General features: G+C 42.0%; 1 protein-coding gene across 1 annotated transcript in view; it reads left to right on the top strand.

The window, feature by feature from the left end:
• Nucleotides 1-21830, top strand: part of FBN2 (fibrillin 2) — a 969744-nt gene that overhangs the window by 822167 nt on the left and 125747 nt on the right. Inside the window, exons 39-42 of the mRNA XM_085632710.1 lie at nt 1218-1343; nt 1682-1807; nt 3126-3278; nt 20650-20718. Coding sequence (XP_085488836.1) covers nt 1218-1343; nt 1682-1807; nt 3126-3278; nt 20650-20718 — 474 coding nt within the window. The remainder of the gene's footprint in view (nt 1-1217; nt 1344-1681; nt 1808-3125; nt 3279-20649; nt 20719-21830) is intronic.

The following is a 21830-nucleotide window of genomic DNA, read 5'->3' as shown; positions in this document are numbered from 1 at the left end:
CTTTTATAACTAAAAGGAAAAATAAAGCTTTATCCACTTTGCACTTAGGCTTCTGTAACTTCCCTGTGCTAGGCCTGCGGTGTAGCATGTTGACAAAAACATCCTTATTCCTCGGAATGACATAACTTGCATGAGATCATTAGCCAAACGCTAAAGGGACTCAGAGCCTGATTCAAAAACTGCACCATATAGTACGTTTTGTAGTAATACAAAACTACTACAGTGTATGTATTGCCTATACTTATATGTGTGGAGTTCGCTGAGGCGACTGCAGAGTCTCTGCACATATAAGTATATACTTTAATAGTAAATGGCACTGGGTAATGGGGGGGAAGAGGGGAAGACTTACTACTAAAGAGTATAGGGATCAGGGAGGAAAAACAGAGGATAATGGAGGAGTTTAGGAAGGGCCAGCACCCACTCACACCAGAGTAAGCCAATTGTGTTACTCTGGGGGTGGAGACATGTAATTTACATTTTTCTAGTAAGCTGACCTTCAGAGTTTGGGAATACCAAAAGCAGTAAACCTACTGCAAAATGTAAACTTACTCAAAAGTTTAACTTGTGTTTGTGAATCAGGCCAAATGTAATCCTCTGGAGGCAAACCCAAAATGAAACACATCAAATAGAATCAGTGCTGTTCTGTTCGTGGTATTCTCATAGGAGGATTGTGATGCAAGCAAGAATGCATTTGTTTCAAAGATACAGACTCCAGCCGTCTTCTCACAAATGAGATCTTAATTATGAAGTTTAGTTTTATTGATCTTACCCACCAAGCCTCCCCCTCTTTCCATTATAGGCAGGCAAACAAATGATAACCCTTTAAAGAATTGTGGGAGGGGAGTCCCTTCAGTCACTGAGAGTTCTGTCTTTTTCTTTCCTGGTTGAGGCAGTGGCAATGGATACCAAGGGAGCTTTGTATTACTCCTGATGAAACACAATAAATATTGCCCTCTTCCATAAAACTAAAGAGTTTGACATTATATTTATCTGGAGGATGATGCTGGCTTTTGAGTAATAGTAGGTTAGTAACTTGTTCATGAATTAAAAAGGAAACTGGTCCATTTGTCTAAGATGGAAACTGGTCCATTTGTCTAAGATGGAAACTGGTACATTGGTCTATACGTGCTAGTGTTGTCCGTGTTATTTGAGTTGTAATCACTCACTCGTGGATAGAGGAGATGAGAAGTGGATCTTATGAGTTCGTTTTTTTGCAGATATTGATGAATGTCAGGAGCTTCCAGGACTCTGCCAAGGTGGAAACTGCATCAATACATTTGGCAGCTTCCAATGTGAATGTCCCACAGGCTACTACCTTAGTGAAACAACACGCATTTGTGAAGGTAACTTAATATCAAAATATATATTCTTACAAAAGTATATTTTTGTGTTATGGAGCAACAAATATGAACATGTTTTAAGGTGTGCCTCTGTGTTTTATATGGAAGAATATAAAGTATTTTTCTACTCTGCTTATGACCTCCAGGTAATGTTGAATCATCTTGTAAAACATTAGACATATTGATCAGTGTGATAATATTTTTATAGTCACAGAAGTGGAATTAGATGTAATTGCATTTCATTAGACTACTTTGTCAATGTAAACTTTCCATATTAAATGCATCATTTGCATGTTGCCTGAATTCTAAAAGTTTGCTGATGTTTTACTTCTTCTTTCCAGATATTGACGAGTGTTATTCGCAGCCAGGCGTGTGTGGGCCTGGCACATGCTACAATACCCTGGGGAACTACACCTGCATCTGCCCTCCTGAGTACATGCAGGTCAACGGTGGACACAACTGCATGGGTATGGAAGCATCTTCTGTTACTGTACATCAATGAAAATAGAAAAGGGACCTCCACTCAATCAGAGTGGACTGGACTTCCCAGTCATACTTATTTCTAGATTGAGAGTTGCACTTGATACAACCTTGAGTGTCAACGGTGGTGTTGGTACTCTATTTACTGGCAAAGTTATCTGTGTTGTGTTTATTAAAGGCTTTTGTAAATTTCAGCACAAATCCCTGAGTTTGCATCATCTCACCATACGCCAAGAAAAGTGGAGAAAAAACAAATGAGGTTTCATCAAAGGATGGAAGCCAGAAAGAGGAAAGCTTAGAAGATTAACCATTTGTAGAGTCTTCGCTTTTGACTGCATAATGCTCCAGAGTCCGTATTCATTTTCTCAGATAGTACTAAGTTTTCATTAATTCTTAACTGTTTCAAGAGTGCACCTCCACCCATACAGGGACTTTTTTTTGTTTTTATGTGCCTGGAAGAGAAACATATATTTAATGGTTATATTGTTATACGAAATAGTCCCAGTTGAGTATTCCTGGTGCGCTTTATTTGTACCTAGCTCCAATTTCCTTCCCATGAGCTGTGCATAAATTATAGCTTTGTTTGAGACTCCTAACCTATGATGGATGCTTCGCAGGAAGTCTTTGCGGTTCAGTGCCAGGATCCTTGATGAAAGGGAAGCAAGCTGATTTTCCTCGGTGTTATGATTTGTTCCCTTGATTAAGTCTAAGGCTAACATCCCCGTTGGAATAGCCATCAAAGAATTCACTGTCAGAAGCATAGTTACTCCTATTAGTCCAAGAAAAAAACACAAAGGGTCACCCTGGCACAGGTTTGTTGTGTTTCATACTTTAGCTGGACCATGAAACGCATTAATAAGCCCACATCATTATTAATGAGCAATGGGTTCATTAGTGATGCAACACGAAACCTTTAACCTAACAATGCATTTCTGCATAGGTAAGCCCACACACAGCAATATGCAAAAAAGTAAATGTGTACATACACAGCACATTCAGCATCTTAGACTATAATTGCCTTGTCAGCTCTGTATCCAGACGCATTAAGGAATGTCAACATTGTACAACTAAGCCCTATTAAAATGTACCTTTTTAAGCTTCCAGAAAACTGAAAAGAAAAGCCATGTGAAAGTGGTGTACAAATCTTTACTCCAGTTATGCATTGACATTTGGCTAAATTCTAAGATTAACACTTGACTGGAACATAGGTCACATATTGTATTTTGCTGCTCGTGCAGGGCCTATAAAAAGAATATCGACTGCATTGTCAATTACTTTTCCCTAATTTTGCTTTTTCTCCTTTAGATATGAGAAAGAGCTATTGCTACAAAACCCATAACGGAACAAGCTGTGACAATGAACTTCCATTCAATGTGACAAAGCGGATGTGTTGCTGCACCTACAATGTGGGCAAGGCCTGGGGAAAACCTTGCGAGGCATGCCCCACACCGGGCTCAGGTAAGTCATATTCCAGCATCTCACACATGCAAACAGTGAAAGAGGTCAGGCAATCGGCAGAAAACACAGAGAAGTAAACTGGTCATCATTTGTCATATTTATAATTTTGGTGTATTGAGGCAAGACCCACTGATCAGTCAAATGATGCAGGGCAAGTGGAATGCAAAATCATTTTTTTACACTTTACTATATTACTGTTCTACATATGTGCCTGTGCTGATTTAGTTGTTTCTCATTTCAAATTTCTTCACCACGCCTACCGTCATGTTTGCTGCTTGAATTGCAGCTGCTGCTCTGTTTGCTCTTCCCTTCCCTCTTTTGAGTGACCAGTTGGTGAGTGCACAAAGGATTAGTTAGGTTCTGCTGTGTTATGGTATTTATATACCCCATTATGCCAGCAAACAGTTACCTTAAAAAAAATTGGAGGTGGTGGACGTGCAAGCAAGAGGCACCAGAAGAGCAAAAAGGATGGGACTGGGAGTAGGGGCTTAAGCAGCAGTGAACTCTGTTTTTGAATCCATAGAGTCACCAGACTCTTTACTATGACTGTAAAATTGTGGCCTACAGGCCTCTCTCTTGTAAAGTTCCTCTATGATAGAAACGCAGAGCCTTTTCTGACATTGGTATGCATGTCAAATGCATGTATGTGTATTGAGTGTGTGTCATAGGTATCATTGTAGGACTGTGTTTTCTGAGTCTGCTGTGTCTGATTAGTGGGACCAGTGGAATCCAGTTTGGATGCTCCTGGTTGAGCATGGCGCAAGATGGCGGATGAGGATTCACAGAGACAATGGAAGAGTTTTACCTTTGTTCCCAAGGCTGGATAGTTGAGACCCAGACAATGAGGTGAGGAGGATGTAGACAGACTACATTTAGAAACTCAATGGTGTCCTTGTTCAGAAAATAATGTTTGATTTTTCCTGATAATAGGTAGATGTTAGGAGTGGAATAGCAGGTTTGTTTTTTCAAAGTGAGGATGTTTCTCAGCAGGGACTTCTCTCTGTCGGATTATTGTTTCAGGAAGTCTGACAACAGCAGTGTTCACAGAGCCCATAATTTATAGAGCCCATGTTTTGGGTGCTCCTGTTTGGAGACAGTCCCATTGCTACCTGCTGGGGTAGTAATCACTTTGCACAAAGGACGTGTCTTGAGAGGATCCTTGAAATGATAACTGAAAGAGCACAAGCCAAACCGGTTGTGAAACTTTGGATCTACATTCCCTGTATCAAAAATCTGAATTAAGAGGAAATCCAAACCACTCAGTGTTATTTCAATTCTTCATAATTAAGGAAAGGAGTGATTCACAGAGTACCCAAAGAGCTACTGTGCTAGCAAGGCTGCTATGTGCCTCTCAGCAAAAATGAGGGCATATCACCTGAAACCAACACTTTTTGCTGGATGAGCTGACGACCTGCCTAAAGACCCTAGATGCCTGCATGCCTGCTGAGACAGGGTCAGAGTTTGCCTAGCCTTGCGAAAGGATTGATTCAAAGAAAAATTCTGAAATGTTCCCGGCATGAGGAGTACCCAGAGAATTCTAATATCCCAAAAGAGAGAGCCGGATGAGTCTTGAGGAGAGAAGGCCCCCCATGGTATCTCTGCACATTTTTGGAGTAAACTGTTTTACTCATAAAGCAGTCTGCCATGGGCTCAAGTGGCTGCTGCTGCTGGCTCTGACAAGGAGAGTAAAATCACATCACTGCTTGGCCTGGTGACTGCACCAGCCCCAAAGATACCACTGTGAGAGATCTTGCCTGGAGCCTGCAACTGCCACTGCTGATATCTGCCTGCAGTCTGCAAGTGCCACTTCTGAAGACAGGTACTGATGCACATTTCCAGTTCCCTGAGTCCTTTCTACAAGCCTTGTCCTGACCGAGGCTGATGTTGCAGTCCCATCACCATAAGGTGGGAATGTAACACACATTTGCTGCACAGCCATGAACGATCTAGAGATAAAAGAAAGGACACAGGCTCTACATGGGGATGCGAGACTGAGGTGCGTGGGTAAGTCTGTTGTGTCTGATTGAAACTATTTCTTAAAGGAATGAGGTAAGTTACTCCTGAATCAGTCATAACATCTGAGCTATCTGTACCTGAGCCTAATCTCTACGTATGCCCATAGTGTATTGGGGAGGGTAATGGCAGGATCTCGACCATAATTGGAGGCAAAATGGGGGGGGGGCGTAACACTTCACTGTTCGTATCAACTTATGGCAACCCTGTATAACATACCCATTGGACTGTGTAGCATTCAGTTCTGCTCAGGGATTAAAGTTCCTTGTATTTTCATAAAAAATAACTGTAAATTATTGTGTCTGTGTTGTTTGTTCCGATCTAAGCTCTTGTCTCTCCACACTACCTCCCTGTGACCGCCCGCCCTTGTTACCCTGAAAGTGAAGTGTGGAAAGGGTTGTACTTGCCCCAGTGTGCAGAGCTATAGTAGGACAGGCGCAAAGACACATGTGACAAATTAGCTCAGCTTCCACTGTTGAGCCTTCCTTTCCTGTGCTCTCACCCCTGATCACGTTCTGACAGCTGCTTTTAAAGGCATTTTAAATATAGTAAAACTGCTGAGTAATTTCGTATTCTTTAATGAGAGTTGCTCTGAGTTGAAGATTTTCCATTTTACTTCTGGGTGATTAGACAAATAAAGACATCCCTGGAGCACGGTGTAAGGAGCTCTCTGAGACAAAAGAAATCTCCAAATCTTCATTTAACTTTTCATGTTAGCACCACTACTGATAACTAAAGAAATCTGAAAGGCTAGAAAGATCCACTATACTTGGATGAAATATAAGGCCATCTCAGAATGTAAGGGGAAAGTACATATCGCAAATTGAACATTGGGACTATTAAGTGACCAAGGATGTCTCTTTAGATTAGGATATTGTTTATTGTACTTCCTTAAACTGCATTCCTTCAGGATTATGTTGTCTCACAACTAACTGGCCCCCTACATCTTTTGAAAGTAAGGGCACTGTTGTTCTGAATTCAAGGTGCCACTTAAGTCGAAGCCTCCAATTGACACCAGTGCAAATATTCATAAAATTATAGTGTATGTATTCTAGTTTTCAGAGATGTATTCTAGTATCAGAGATGATGCCAAACAAAACAGAAAAGTGATTTCAAATCTTAATTAATAGTTTATAATTAACCTTATTTCCCAGAAAATCAATAAACTAGGCAAATGCCTTAGCAATTTTATTGAAGAGAGTAATGAAATTACCCCTGAAGCAACCACAATATAATATAGTTATGGTGGGTTGTTTATAGATACCCTGGCATGTTGAGATTGCTTTTAATTTACACTACATGTTTAGAGCCTGAGTAAACTGATTTTGTTTGTATGATCTAGTCTAAGAACTTGGAGCTAATTATGTTTGTTCCATTAGACGTTTAATAGTTTCAGGAGGAAAATATTAACTTGGGTCCAATGGGTTTTGTAACCTGCCAAATGCAAACGTGACACACATGGAACAGGGAATTTTGACATTAGGAAGGGGTCCCGGAATCCCCATCAATAAGAAAAGGTGGTGTAACCGGGAGGCTTATGTGGTCTCTATTTTGGTGTTAAGACGGGGAGGGGTTCACTTTTTGTAACTCTAAGTCAGGGTAAAGTAAGGCTAAAGGTGAAGGTGACTACCACGTGGAAGTAACCTCTTTAAAGTGGTGTATGGACAACCCCTGCGGTGCGGGGACCCCCAGTCTTCTATACATAAAGAGGGGGCCCCATAGCTTGTCAGCTCAAGTATATGGGTATTACCTGTAGCCCTCTCGCCATCCCCGGCAGCCGGCCCACTGAGGTTTTCCTTACACCACTGCCTTTTTAGAGCCAAGAGTCACATGCATGCAGGTTAACTTATACAGGATAAGGAGCTTTCTTTAACAATATTCCTCTTTCAATGTGTGATATAGGCAACATACCATTTTGATGTAACATTGCTAATAACCATTTTTTCATCTTTTTCTGTGGCTTAGCATGGACTTCTTTTATTTTTCACATACTTTTTCTCTTTTGTAATGATGGCTGTGTGTAGCCCTTTGAAGCAGATGCACCATATTAATGCTTGGCTTTACTTGGATGCTGTTTAAAAAATTCTCTGCTGAAGTCCTCATTTAGCATCTTACATTAATCTGAAAATTTGCAATGTCTGACGTGTCAAAAATATCATCAATTTATGTATAACATTGTGACATCTGGGAAATAGGCTGCCACTGAGTGTCATCTGCACAAAGAGTGTGCCAGTGAGCTGGACTGCTGTATTGTATTTGGCTGGGTTATTAATTTGGTGCTAAAGTACAAGTGACCTGTACCATCAGCATTGCCAGCATTAGCCCCAGGATTATTGGTGCCCTCCTTAGGATCAAACTCTTCTTCCATAATAATGACCTGCAACATGTTAACAGCTCTAATGTGTTGTAGTCACACATTCCCTAAACTGAAAGATGTTGTTAGATGTGGTTCCTGGGTGATCAATGCATGTTTGGGCAACATGGCAGGATTGTGCCATTTGCCTTCTGGTAGAAAATGTACAGACTCAGTGTGCATAGTTCCATTTCAATGCTGTATTTGACTTCCGACCCAGAATCTCTATGTGTATTAGCTTTAATTAGGAGTGGATGTTTTTGTATCCATGTGTTTTAATCACCCACTTTCTTCATCGGCCCATGCAACATTAGTGTCGACAATCTACAGTCCTGACCTGTCACTGGCTGCCATCTGCACTTCCATGGCCAGAGTATTATGGTAATGTAATTCTGTAACGCTTGTTGGGGAGCAACCTCATGTACACCTGGAGTTTTCTGTAATGCACCCACAATCCTCCACATTACACTCCATGTGATCCACTGCTTTTACTACTTGTCAGATTGCCTCCCACACTTCAATCCATGTGTTTGGTGGTTGTGTCGTTGCAAAACTCCCGAAGAGTCTGCCGTGTTCATTGATTAGATCATCAAAGAAGACTTCCATAGTACAGTTCTATACATCTACTGCTTTCTGCAAGCTACAATTTTGTGATGAGACACAGATATTTCCAGCTGTAATTTTCAGAAGACATCACCTTTACCACAGTCACAAAACTCTTAACAGTTGTCCATTTCTTAAATTCTTCTTGAATTCCTCTATTCTGAATATTTTCAGAATATCATAGCACATGTTATGAAGCCTGGTTGACTTAGAGGTGGATTTCTAGTGAGTGGCGTGATTGGTAGGGTTATGAGATTACTGCATTCCTGTAGCTGGAATTTGTTGTAAGTGATGTTATAATTCTGGCTCCCAGATTTGCTTTTATACACTTTTTAACACCTAAATATTCTTTTGATTGGCTCACCTTGTGGTCAGTTATAACTGGCAGGCTAATCATTGTTTATTCTCACATGTCTGGCACTTTTAGAATGGTAAGATGCTTCCAGCTGAAACTTAAATTGGTATAGATGTGGTTTTACTGCAACTCTACTGATTTCAGAGAAGTGTATTGTGATGAATATGTATAACACCAACACACCCCAACACTCCTACAACAGCTACATATATGTGGAAAAATACTAGTTTCAAACTTATGTTTTCACAGCACAAAAAATGCAAAATGTATACAATAAATATGGATATATGCAGTCATAAATGTCAAAACAATAAATAAAGTTTGACTCTATCAGCAAGAGTAGGGGCTAACCAACTTCGAGATCTCCACATTGTCTTATTTTCTGTGCTCCAGCTTGGACAGTAGAGCCTGCACAATTTTTTTATTTCCAGCATAGAGTGATGGAATTACATTACTTTTTCTTCACTGGCAGAAACTGGGTTATTACTTTGGCAGGGTGTGTTTAATAGGTTGGTAGGGCCACCCACTCATTAATCACAGTCTTGTTAGTTCAAAACCATGACTGAGAGAATCTCTGCTCAACTCAACTATGGCAAAAGTAGCAAGAAATACACAAACAAGTGTTGTAAATTTGAGGCTGTACAAACAATTTTAAAAAAAAGAACACAGCCTGACCCTATTGCACTCAGGAGTCCTTTGGTCTCTAACACAGGAAAATGTAAGGCCAACCACATGGCACTTGGAGAACAGTAACAGTTCCTGGATGCCAGCAGTGGTCAGAAGTATCTGTCATTCCAGCAGGAGACAGTTTTCTTTCAACAGGGACGACTCTAGGTGAAGTCTTCCCAGAAATTTCTGAACCTGTGCACTAGCCTGTGGCTGCAGATGTCTGCCACCCAATTGTAACTATGTCCTCAAAATCCCTCCCCTGGCAGCACTTCCTCATTGCTTTACTGTAATACCACCAAGGATCCCCTTTTTTAATATGCAGAACACTTCTGCCTCCAGGCAGGCCTGCCTTCAGGTCCTTGGCAACCCCGAAATTTAGATGAGCTCTCCTTGCACTTGAAAGGGTCCAAACTGATTCTGTCTCTCACTGTGCCTGGAGCCTGGCTATCTGGGAGGGTCCTGGTAATGAACAGAAGCCTTCTCTCATATCTCCAAGTCAAAAGAAGTAGTGCTAAGACTGTTCTTTTTTCTGCCAGCTGCTCCGGTCTGCTCACCAGATACATAATCTATGCTAAATGGACAGAAGTCAACTACCCTGTTTTTACTGTGCTCACCGTCAGGTCATTGTGTTCTGAGCCAGAGTCATTAATTCTCACAGTCAGGGAAGTGTATTCCAGCCCTTGAGGTGTGATGAGTGGCAGAAGTGGTTTTAAGCCAGTTTTGGCTCAGTCAGAAAAAGTATGTTTTTATAAAGGTATTTTCAATTCAAATGATAAAATATCTGACTTCACCATTGAATCCTATTTTAAAATTTAAGTAGGAAATGCTAGGTATTCCTTTGAATTGCTAGTATTCTCCCAGGTGGAGATTGTAGAAAGCTGGGACTTTATGTGATATATCAAGAATCTGACACACCGTGAAAAGAGTCCAGGGGTTCATTTATGAGTGGACAGGGGCTTGCTATGCAATCCCAAAGTTCTCTATTAGGGGGTTGTGTGGTCAAGTAGCCTTAGGCTTAACACAGAGGTGTGCGAGTGATATATACATGACCCAATGACCAATAAATGACACATGACTCAAGGAGCAGATCAAACCAATTTATAAAAATAGCAAGTATATTTATATATGTTTAGGCATCAGAGGAAAATCATTCAGGTAAGTACTTTTTTAAATATAACTTCTTTTCACTTGAAAAGGTGGGCACTTGGTGCAAATTCTGCAATGTTATGCTATGGAAGGAAGGACAAGTTCTGCAAACAGGTATGGTACAGCGACTTGCAGGACCAGTCTCCAGGAGGTAAGGTGAGTGGTGGGTAAGGTCCAAGGCAGCAAAGTCAGTACACTGCCAGCAGCATTGGGGCGGTCGGGTGCAGGGTGCAAAACCGCATTGGGAGCCCAATGTATTTCAATGGATATCGCTCACTGCGGAAAGAGGCTTCAGGCTCTGACCAGGAGGTCAGTGAGGCAGAACCAGCAAGGAAGTTCAAGATTTGTGATGCTCAGGATGGGTGGACATCTTTGGTCCTCTTCTCCAAAGCCCAGGGGCGACAGGTGCAGGGGTGTCCTTAGGCTTCGGGGTTTCTCTTACCAGAGCCGTCGCGGTTGAGGGGGTCTGCGTACAGTGGCTGCAGGCGACGTCCGGGAGTCCAGGAAGGGTGAAACCACGATGGACTTGTGTTCTGGAGGGCTGGGGGGACCTTGTTGACACATGTGGCCCACTTCAACTCAGGCTGGAGGCGACCAATGCAGTGGCGACTTTGGGTGTCAGGTTTTTGAGTTCCGGGGGCATCAGTGTTTTCTCTTTTGGCGTTTCTTCAGAACATGTCCACTGTTCACAGGAGGTCTTGATTCTTTCTTGAAGGCAAACAGTCCTCCCAGGTTTCTGGAGTCAGCAGCTGCAGGACGAGTTAACTTTGGCGCTGTTTTCGATGAGGGATGCAGACAGGCCAACAGGGTTGATACTAGGCCAGCTGTTTCTTCTTTACCTTCGCTTTTGCAGCTCTTCGATGTCCTCTCTCTTCTTAAGTCATCAAGATCTGCTTCTCTGGTGCCAGGGCTTCCCTAAATACTGAATGTAGGGGTGGTAGGGGAGTGTAGGGCAGTAGCCAATGGGCTAATTACCCTTGGGATCACTATGCCCCCTATATTACCACTTCCTGTTGGATGTGGGCCTAACCCTGTCCCATACTAGGTATGCCATCATAAAGATGACGACTACTGAAAAATCATGTCCACCTCAGTAGCCCACCTTAGGGGTGATACTAGCCTGGAGGTGGCACCCCTCCCTGACCAACTAATTTTCCTACCTGTCCAGCTGCCTTTGAGGAGGAACCAGATTCACATTTCAAAGGCAGCAGCCTTTTTAGGCTTGCTGTCTGAGGAAGACTAATCAGCAGGTCATCCTATGGAAGATTGTGTTACACCCTCCCTTCCCCGGACAGCCTTTGGTTCTGGGTCTTCTGAGAGCAAAAGGCTCTCACTTTCGGATGTCAGAACAGCATCTCAGGTGACAGGCTGGCAGAAACCAGTCAGCAAGGACATCAGAGGCTGGTAGGTTCCCAGGGGGCACCTCTAAGGTGCCCTTTGGGTGCAGTTATTGGTAAATCCAACACTAGCATCAGTGTGGGTTTATCAATACAAGATTTTTGATACCAAACATACCAATTTTCAGTGAATCCACCCTGTAGTAGGGGAACTCATTTTCACCAGTGTCCAGCCCATGTCTTAAGATGGATTCCCTGGTCACTTGTTCTGGCTGTAATAGGACTGACCAGCACATGGGTATACCTGCTCAGGCAGGTATGCCCTCACTTGTAATATTCAGCACCCTTCCTTAGGGCTGTTAGGCCTGCTGTAGGGGATACTAACAAGTATTCCATGCAGTGGTAGGGGAATTGGCACACAGGGATGTGTGTTGTTTTGTCTTTTCACTTTTGTCTGCACCAAGACACACAGCCTACAATGTAAGTTTTGCATGTGCTTGGTGAGAAGTCCCTTAGGGTTGCACAATTCGTGTTACAGCCCTTAGGGTCCCTCTTTAGTACCTCAGGGCATATGTACCAGGGTATCATTAAATAGGTACTTACAGAGGGTGCTAAAGGTTTTGCCAATTGGGATAACAATGGCACAGTTTTGGAAAAGAGCTCTGGCACTGGGGACCTGGTTATCAGGAACCCAGTGCCCTTTCAGTCAAAATCACATCATTTACCATGAAGAAAATGGGGGTGACTATGTAAAAAGGACCACTTTCCTATACCCACTTCAGCCATTGGACCCCCCCCCCCCCTATTGTGAGTGATGGCACTTTCCTTGTGTGCAATGTGTTCATCCACCATGAAGTTGTCACCTTCAGAATGGTAAAGGATGGTAAAGAATGAAAAATGGCATTCAAAGACATATGCAGGTAAACGTGGTCATTCTTTTTTCCCATTCTTTCCTATTCATTTCCATTCCAAGATGTCCGACATGTTGAATGTGATACATCACCCACCTTGGAATGGTAAACTAATAATAAAGCATACCGAAGAAAACAAGTATAGACAAAACTAATATATCTGATCATGTATTTTAAAGGTTAGAACCATTGGCTTTGCCAGTGCTTGTGATTTATGTCTTTGTGCAGGCCAAGTTCACAAGTTGGATGCATTTTACTGATTGTACTGGGGCTAAGGATTATGGGGCATATTTACAACAGAATAGAGAAGCGTGGCCATTCTCTTCCATTCTGAAAATGCAGGGATGCACCATATTCACAAGAATAATCTGCGTTTTCTCTAGCGCTGGTGCGAAATCTAGCTTTCTATCGCCAACATAGCCACCCTTGCACCATAGTGCAAGGTTGTCTGTGTTGGGGTGGATTTTTGTGTATTTGGAGGAAGGTGTCCCGTCCTGCAAATAAACAATCCAGAATGCCGATTTGTAACTCTTATGTGTGCTGCATTGTAAGCAGACATAGAAGTTGCAAATCGTCATTTTTTTCATGATCGTTTATGTGCAATAAGGGACACCTTCCTGCACATACACAATCATTCATGGCGATTTGCTGTTTCGATGTGTGCTGCACAATGCAGCACACATAGAAACAGCAAAAAGAGGAGAAATGCTTCATTTCTCCTTGTTTTGCCATGTTAAGACCAGGTTATCCATGGTCTTAATTTTAGCTTGCCTCTTATTTACGTCACCCTTGTAAATAGGGGGCAGCATCAAAATCAATGGGAGTTGTGGCATAACACCCACTGCAACACCCATTGCCCACCCCTTTCATGCTAAGTGTAGAGAGAAAGGGGGTCTAATGCTGCTTTGTAAATAAGGCGAAGGACTAACCGCCACAGGAACGTCACAAAAAGTGACGTTCCTGAAGCGATAGGGGCTTGTAAGTATGTCGCTATGTTAGATCATTGAGTGGGACACTGCTCTTTTATAGAAACAATGTGAAGAGCTTCTTCACTTGTTTATCAACACACTGGAACACTTTTCGCATCAGAAGTGTACTAGTAGAAAAGCTCCATGACCAGCCAGGCTTTAAACCTCAGATAATTCGGAAATCTAATGGGCCCAAGCTACAGTAGTAGCTTTTTGCAAGGGATGTAGGCAGACAATCTTGTGCAATTAGCATAGGGACAGTATAACTATGAAAGCCTCTTGTTGATACATACATGGGTTACATATAGTTTACAAGTTATTACGTAAATGAAAACTATCCTGTTGATCTGAAAAACGTAGATTTCAAGAGATCAAACCTAGGTGCATGTTTTGATGAAGTTAACAAAGGGAGAGCACATACTAAGGAAAATATGTCAATGCTGTGTATCTCTAATTGAGCTTCATTGTCTGGGCATCTGACCCTCTTATATAAAGTGGTCAAAGTCACCAGTTAAGGAGACACTATAGGCTTGATTTTGTTGTCTATAGAAATGTAGGCACTCACTTTCTCAGAAATAGCACGATTAATGTATTGAACTCACTTAGGTGATGTCTATGGAAACCTAGGCACCAAATGTATCAAAACCAACACGACAATCTTTCCGATCTCATTGGGGTGTTTGTTGGTTTTGCATATAATATTGAACACTGCTGCAATCATCTCTAACTGCATGAACAATAACCAGGGTTTCAGCAGAAATATCTTGTTGCTGGTACCCTCAGACTTCAGCTGCTGAACTGAACTTCAGTAATGTAAAGGATGAATGGAGAGGTCTGTGAATACAAAATTGTGACTTTTTTTATCTGCTGCCTTCACAATAGTCATCCTCTGACCCTCAAAAGGTCACACCAATGTTTCCACCTCTGTCCCTGAACCTTGTGTTGTGAAATATTCAGGATAATGGCAAATGTTTCATGTACATGCCAATAGATTTCCAAATTTGCAGCAGTGAGTAGCATTTTAAGCCTACCTTAGTTAAATGTGGTAGTATAAAATGTTTGTGAATAAGGCCCACTGGGATTACATAAAGGACATAAAACAATTTGTGTTCTCTGACAAAACCTTAACCAAAAATTGGAACTATTTGTCTAATTATGACAAAGCGACTGAAAACTTTTTTTCTCAAACACTTGAGTGTACAATTTCTCTTAAAAGTGATTCTGAATTAACAGTCAATCATTTCAAAAATGTGTTCCATCAGTCCAAATAAATGGGCACAATAAAACAATGAAATAAGAAGGTCTGTTTTAATTTAAAAATATAACCAAGGACAAACCACACGTCTATGAAATCTACATAATTATGTATTTATAAATATATGTATATGCTCTGTCTGACAAGCAAAAAAGACTTGTTAAGATTTTGTAAAACTGCATTGCAACCCCAGTGTAAATAATGTTGGCAGTTTCTGCTTATCTCTTAATTGACTGTTTTTAAAGCATAAGGGCTGATCTAGAATTTTTATGGAGATGATACTCCATCACAACCATATCTGAGTACCCTTCTCTGCCAAAATCACGGTCCGCTGACCCAATTTAGTGGCAAGCAGACAAAAGGGTGTTTGTATACCTATCCCACTACATCGCCGATGAAAGGGCCTAGCCCATTTGTTCAGTTCCGTTCCAATATCGGACTTCTGAGGGTTCTTTTTTGCAGCATAAAAGTGTAAAGGGGAGTAAAATTTCGTAAGTCAATTTAAGACACAGTGTAAATCAATAAGGGCTACACAATAACCCAAGTTGATAACCAAATGAAGGTTAGTCAAATTTTATTACAGATCCAGAAATAGTTGGACATACATGAATCTTAGCATAAGAGTATATAAAATACAGGGGAAACAGAAGAAAGCTGAATCTTTTGAAGATATTCCCTCAGTGAAACATGAAATGAACATTAAGTTCTATAATGATAATGCAAGAAATGAGGAAGCTAAATTTCCCCCTTGCATCAGCACTTCTTTAATATGCGGCATTTAATTGTATCTGTCCCTAATCTAATTCTAGAGGTGGCATCCCTAAATTAGCATATAGGCAAGAGGTTTGCAAGAGAGCTGGTGTCAGCAGGTAGAGCCTTTCTAAGAAGTCACTCCACCATAAATGGGTCCGCGGCATGAAACCACAAGCAGAAAAGTGAGAAAGCTAGCACTGAATTGTTCTCGGTCAACATTTCAAGCTGGAATGGGGTGTCTGTCCCTCTCTACAATGCGTCATATGCTCAAAGTTATATTCAGCAAATGACCTACAATGCTTTTCTAACGCATATTCTAGAGTAAGCTCAGCCACAAAACCTTTCCATAACGTCAATTCCTTTCACGGCCTTCTCCATGTACGTCCCTCTGCAACAGTTCGTCTTTGGTCTTCTCTCCTCCCTTGTGAAAGCACCTCGCTCCACCTTATCTTCTTCAGGTCATGCTAAGTGTAACTCCTTCATTCCACAACTTATCTACTTTAACAATACCACTACTCTTCAATAACAAATGTTGTCCACCTGAAATGCAAACATGGGAAGAAATAACATTCTATGAAACTCACATGAGAACTTTAAGCATTAGTTTCAGAAACAAGGACATTACAAAATGTACTGCAGATTCAGGCGTGCGACTTAGGCTAAAATAATGAATTCACCATGTTATGTGTGTTAATATTTTCCTAAGATCATTAGCGTCCAAAAGGAACATGTTCAGTAACTAGATCAACACATATATTTAAACTACATTATTAGCTAAAGAAACATTCAAAATATGGTTAACATTTCACTGGTTCACATCACTAAGAATGTCTATATAAGCAGGTTACATTGCTTATAGGTCACAGCATAAATGCTGTGCATCATTTAATACGTTTCTCATCAATCCACATTTGTTTTGCAAGAATATGTTGAAGGAAGATGGGTTTCTGTTTCAGTAACCCCCTCACTTTTTGCCAGACTACTGATGCACTTTGACTTGATGTGCTCTGGGTCTCTGCCAATCAGGTTCCCAGGGCCTGTGTTCTTTCCCAAAACAGTACCTTGTACCCCCAATTGGCAACTCTCTAGCCACATGTCACTCCCTTGTAAAAGGTACCATGGGTACCAAGGGCCCTGTGGCCAGGAAAGGCCTCTAATGGATGCAGCACTTATTGTGCCACCCTTAGAGGCCCTGTACCTTTACACATACACACTGCCATTGCGGGCTGCATGTTTTGGTGCAGAACAAAGTGAAGAGTCGACATGGCACACATCCCTGTGTGCCATGCCTACAACCCACTGCCCTGGCATAGGTCAGCCACCCCGCTTGCTGGGTGCACTATACCAGTGGTGAGGGTACAGGAGCATGAGTCCTGTACCCCTACAGTGTCTAGACCAATTCTTAGACATTGTAAGTGCAGTAATGCCATTAAGTGTAAACGGTGCTGGGAGTTTGTCATTACGAACTCCACAGCACCATAATGGGTTTACTGAAAACTGGGAAGTTTGGTACCAAACTTCTCAGCACATTAAACCAACACTGATGCCAGTGTGGGATTTAATGAACAATGCACTCAGATGGCATCTTAGAGATGCCCCCTGAAAAACAACCAGCCTCTGGTGGGTTCCCTGGCTGATACACACCAGTCTACCACCACGAGACATGTTTCTGGACCCCTGTGGTGGGAGTCTTCACTCCTTGAGGCCAGAAACAAAGCCTTTCCTGGGGGGAAGTGGTTACTCTTCCTCCAGGCCAGGAAGAGCCATCTGTGGCAGGGGAGCTTCAAAGGCCTTGCCGCCTTTTTAACATGACCCCCAGCCTCTCCTGCTATCAGGAGCAGGCCCCCTTCCTGTCTCCCCTCTTTTTTGGCAGGAAGACAGTTGGGAAAAATTAGCACAGCCCAGTGTCCCCACCTCTGCCAACCCCACCCCTCAGGTGGGGGAGGCATGGTGAAGCTCACTCTTCAGTGCCCGCCATCTTGCAGATGGCAGGCACTCTCCAATCAGAATTAGAGATTGTGCCCACTCCCCCATGAGGGGTGAGTACACTAAGGGTGTAGTTACCCTAAGGTAAGTAGCCCTTTGGCTGCTGACCTCAACACCCCTAAAACACACCCTAAATATGGTATTTAGGGGGAATCCCTGAACCAAAAAGACAGATACCCGCAACCTACGAAGAAGAAGGACGAAAGAAGACGCACAGAAGAGTAGACTGCAGAGAAGAACTGACTTGGCCCCAGCCCTACCGGCCCGTCTGCAGTATTCAGAGATCCTGCGCCAAAAGTCACCTTGTCCTGCAGCCAGTGACCTTCAGAACCCCTGGGAAGACTGACTGCCTTCAACAAAGACTGGATCGCCTGTGAACAGCAGCTCTGTTTAAAAGAAATTTCCAAGACAGACTCTGAATCCTGAGGACAAAGAAACTCGACGCCTGGAACCACCACTGCACCAGACGCCTACGACCTGAATCCTGGTGGCCCACCAGTCCCAGCTAGGTCCCCCAGTGCACCAGAGTCCGAATCCACCGTGGGTTGACCCCTCCAGGACCCCCAGACGTCGCCTGTAACCTCTGCACAGAGACCCCCCCTCAACTGCGAGTGGCCCGGTAAGGTGAAACCCGACCTCAAAAGACAACCCTGCACCCAGCCATCCTGTGCCCTGGAGAAGTGAACCCGAGGTACACCTAAGTCCCCGAGCCTTCCAACATACCTGCCCAGCTGTTGGTTCCTCCCGGAAGTCTTCCTGGACCGAGCATGCAGCCAAAATCCAAAACCGGTAACTCCCATTGAAAACAACAGGGCACCCGACGACAAAACACCACCCTGCACCTAGCCGTCCCTGCGCCGCTGCGGGTGCACCTTGCGTGCTAACTCGGATCCCCTTTGCCTTGAGTTTAACACCAGGAGCTTTGCTCCCTCAACCTTGTGGCCTGCTCATGAGCATCCACCAACCGGAGGCCCACTAACCCCCATTGGATAACATTGGACCTAGGGCACACTGCACCCGGCTGCCCTAGTGCCGCTGATGGTGTTCTGAGAGTGCATCCTCGAACCAGGGGAACTCTAGTTCTAACCCCAGAATACCAACTCCCACAATTAAGTACTTACCTGCAAACCGTCAACTTAATTTCCTTCCATAGGATTGCAGTGACTGCTTTTCGTTGAAAATTCTTCTGAGTGGAGTTAGTTTGTATGAAACCCTGAAAAAATGTAAATGTACTAAAAGTGAATTACTTACCTTTTGTCTAGACAATGTCTCAGTGTGATAGCCAGGCATATAACACTGATTAGCAAAAGTAACTTAAAAAGTAATCTAAAAAGTAGCGTGCACAGTAATCTGTAAAGTAATTGAAAAGTAATTTTGAACTGTTGATTTACCTGTAATTCAACCAAATGCATTTGAACCTGCATTCAACTGTAAATCACTGCATAAGATTTTGCAACGAATGATTTAACTTACCTGCACCAGGCTTGGCTTGGTTTTAGAAATAAAATAACTAATATTTTTATACAATCAAATTGGTCTGAGTTCAATCTTTGAGTCTGTGACATAATTTCTTTTCTGAGTGTGTACAACAAATGCTTAACACTACACTCTGATAAAGCCTTACTGCTCACCCACACTACCACCAATAGAGAGTAAGGTGCTATCTTCATTTACCTCTGCCTACCTTTGGGGTTCCACTGGACTCTGTGCACACTATACCTCATTTTGGTATGGTGTATACAAAGCCAGCTTCCTACATATGTTGCTTGGTTTACACTTCCTCTAACATCTAATTTCTCTAATAACTTTGAATAATATGTGAGTGTACTACAAGCAATTATACTGCACTCCTAATAGGTACCCCATGTAGGATATACATTTGCTGTCTATCACCTGAGCATGCCGCTCTTCTGATGACCCAGCGGAGTACGGGGTTGTCAAAGGTTAGCCATCCAACCTCTCTACCTATTTAGAGTGGGCGATCAGATGTTTTTTTTTGGTTGTCCGTCACTGCCAGATAAAACCTGACCATAAAAGACAGTAAAAAATAGTGACCTCACACCATGGGAAAAACTCCAATGGCGTGACGGTCATTAGTTTTTCATTTTTCAAAAACAAACTCCTGCTTTGGAAGTTTGTCTTTGAAAAATGAAAAACTCTGTAAAAGTTTGACGGGAGATCCTCTTATTTGACGGAACCATCCATCAAACTTTTAAACATTGACAGCAACTTCAGTAAGGGTGGTACCTGTCAATGTTAACAATTTTCTGCATAGCTGGCGGACAACTCTAGCTTTATGGGCAGCAATGTCTTCTGCCCTCTCAACATGGTACCCTCCGAATGCTAAACTCTAAATCATCCCTTATTTTGCAGCCATTTTTACACAACCACCAAACTGCTGACATTCCCCCACATATGTATACTGTGCTAGTTGAGAATATCAATCTACAACAATGTAACAGCAAAAACGTTAACTCAATTGATGTTACATTTTGGGATTTGCTTCACTTTCAGCATTAGGTTTAATAAAAAGACAGATGAATGTTGCCTTGGTTAGTTTTTGGTGGAAAGTAACAGATGGTGAGGCCCTTGGCATCTGCAATCATGGATAATTTGGGTGACACAAGTCAATATTGTGCACGCATCTCTCTACAATGAAAGACAAGGGCATGTTTTCTGTCAGACTTCCTACGTAACAAAGTATTATTATTTTATGTTATACCTAGCTTAGCTAACTGGGTATTGCGTTGCCAAGAAAGAGTCCCTTTAAAACACTTAAATACAATGAAATACAGCAAATTACTTGAAATACGTGACGTCATTTGATTTTTTGCGATGAGATTTGCATATTTCTATTTTGTTTACTCTGTTCTGCTTTTTGAAATGCTAAAGATGTTGATTAGTTGACAAAGTGATAAAACTCTCAATCTAACTCGATTTTCGTGTTTTTCACGCATTACATTCTAGTACGTTCTTCTCACAGAGCTACAAATGCTGAATTTTTTTGATCATATATTTACAGCTAATTTTAAGAATCTTTGTGGGACCATCATCGGCTTCACGTTTGACATCCACACTGGCAAAGCGGTTGGTAAGTCTGAAAAAACATCGACTAATGAAGGTTCTTTCTAAACAGTTATCTGCTAGAAAGAACCCGTTTCACAGTTTAAAGTGTCTATTGTCTTACAGGACTAAAAGTAAGCCTTCTGTATGGGCCTCTTTGTTGCAATGGCTGATGTGGAGCCACACAGATTCCATAATGCAACTTGGCAAAAGCACAGAGTTCCTGTTTCCATTTTCCAGGGTATATTGTTTCAAGATGGATTGCTATCAAATTAGAAACTTATTGTGCACATTGAAAATGGCCTTTCATGAGGAATCATAAGAGATCCCTTCATTATGTTCTTTTGAAGAATCCATCACAATTTCAATAAAATCTGAAGCAGCTGTAAAGTAGCGTGAGCGCTATGTAAATTCCTTAAATAGCAGTGTGCTCATTAACAGAATGTATGGAATGATCTTGGCTCAGGACCAAGAGTCTTATACCGCTACATAGGCAAACCAAGTATAGGAGTGGGTGTTATCTGTAATCCTATCTCTTTATTTTTTCATTCTTCTTTACACTTAGTCTATATTTACAATAATTGTTCTAATTGTTCTATGTATGTAGGTAGTGGTGTTTCTATAGTGCCAAAAGGCAGCATAGAGATGTACATAGACAAAGACAAGCAAGAATTCAAGGAGTAATAGGAGAAGAAGCTGGTTTGTGGGCAGTTGATGCATTGTGATGTAGTGTTCTTTAAACCCTTAACGTCTGAGGATTTCCTACCCGCAGTGCTGGGCATTTTCTTTTGTTTGGGGCACTGTGCGCTTAGGCTGTGCTCTTTGGCCTTTATAGTTTTATTTCCCACAAAAGGTATCCGGGCCAAATTTGCATCGCTTTTCTTGACCATGCTGGGGATGCTAAAAGGGTTTATGGACTTCCCAAGAGGGAACTAAGAAAATATAGCCACATTTTGTTTTTTCAGGGGTGGGGAAAAGTGATGTACAAGAAAGTGATTTTTTTCTCTAAAAACAGCATGAGTGAAAGGTTTGCTGTGCTTGGATCACCATCTTCCAAGCTTTCAGGAAGAAGCTCAGTTGTATCAAAAAACATTCTTTTACCACAGTTTTTGCATTTTTCTAAGAACTGGACTATTTTTC

This window comes from Triturus cristatus, chromosome 2_1 (genome assembly GCF_964204655.1).
Source record: "Triturus cristatus chromosome 2_1, aTriCri1.1, whole genome shotgun sequence".
Lineage (NCBI taxonomy): Eukaryota > Metazoa > Chordata > Amphibia > Caudata > Salamandridae > Triturus > Triturus cristatus.
The sequence above is the reverse complement of the archived record's forward strand: the minus strand, read 5'-3'. Positions and strand labels throughout refer to the sequence as shown.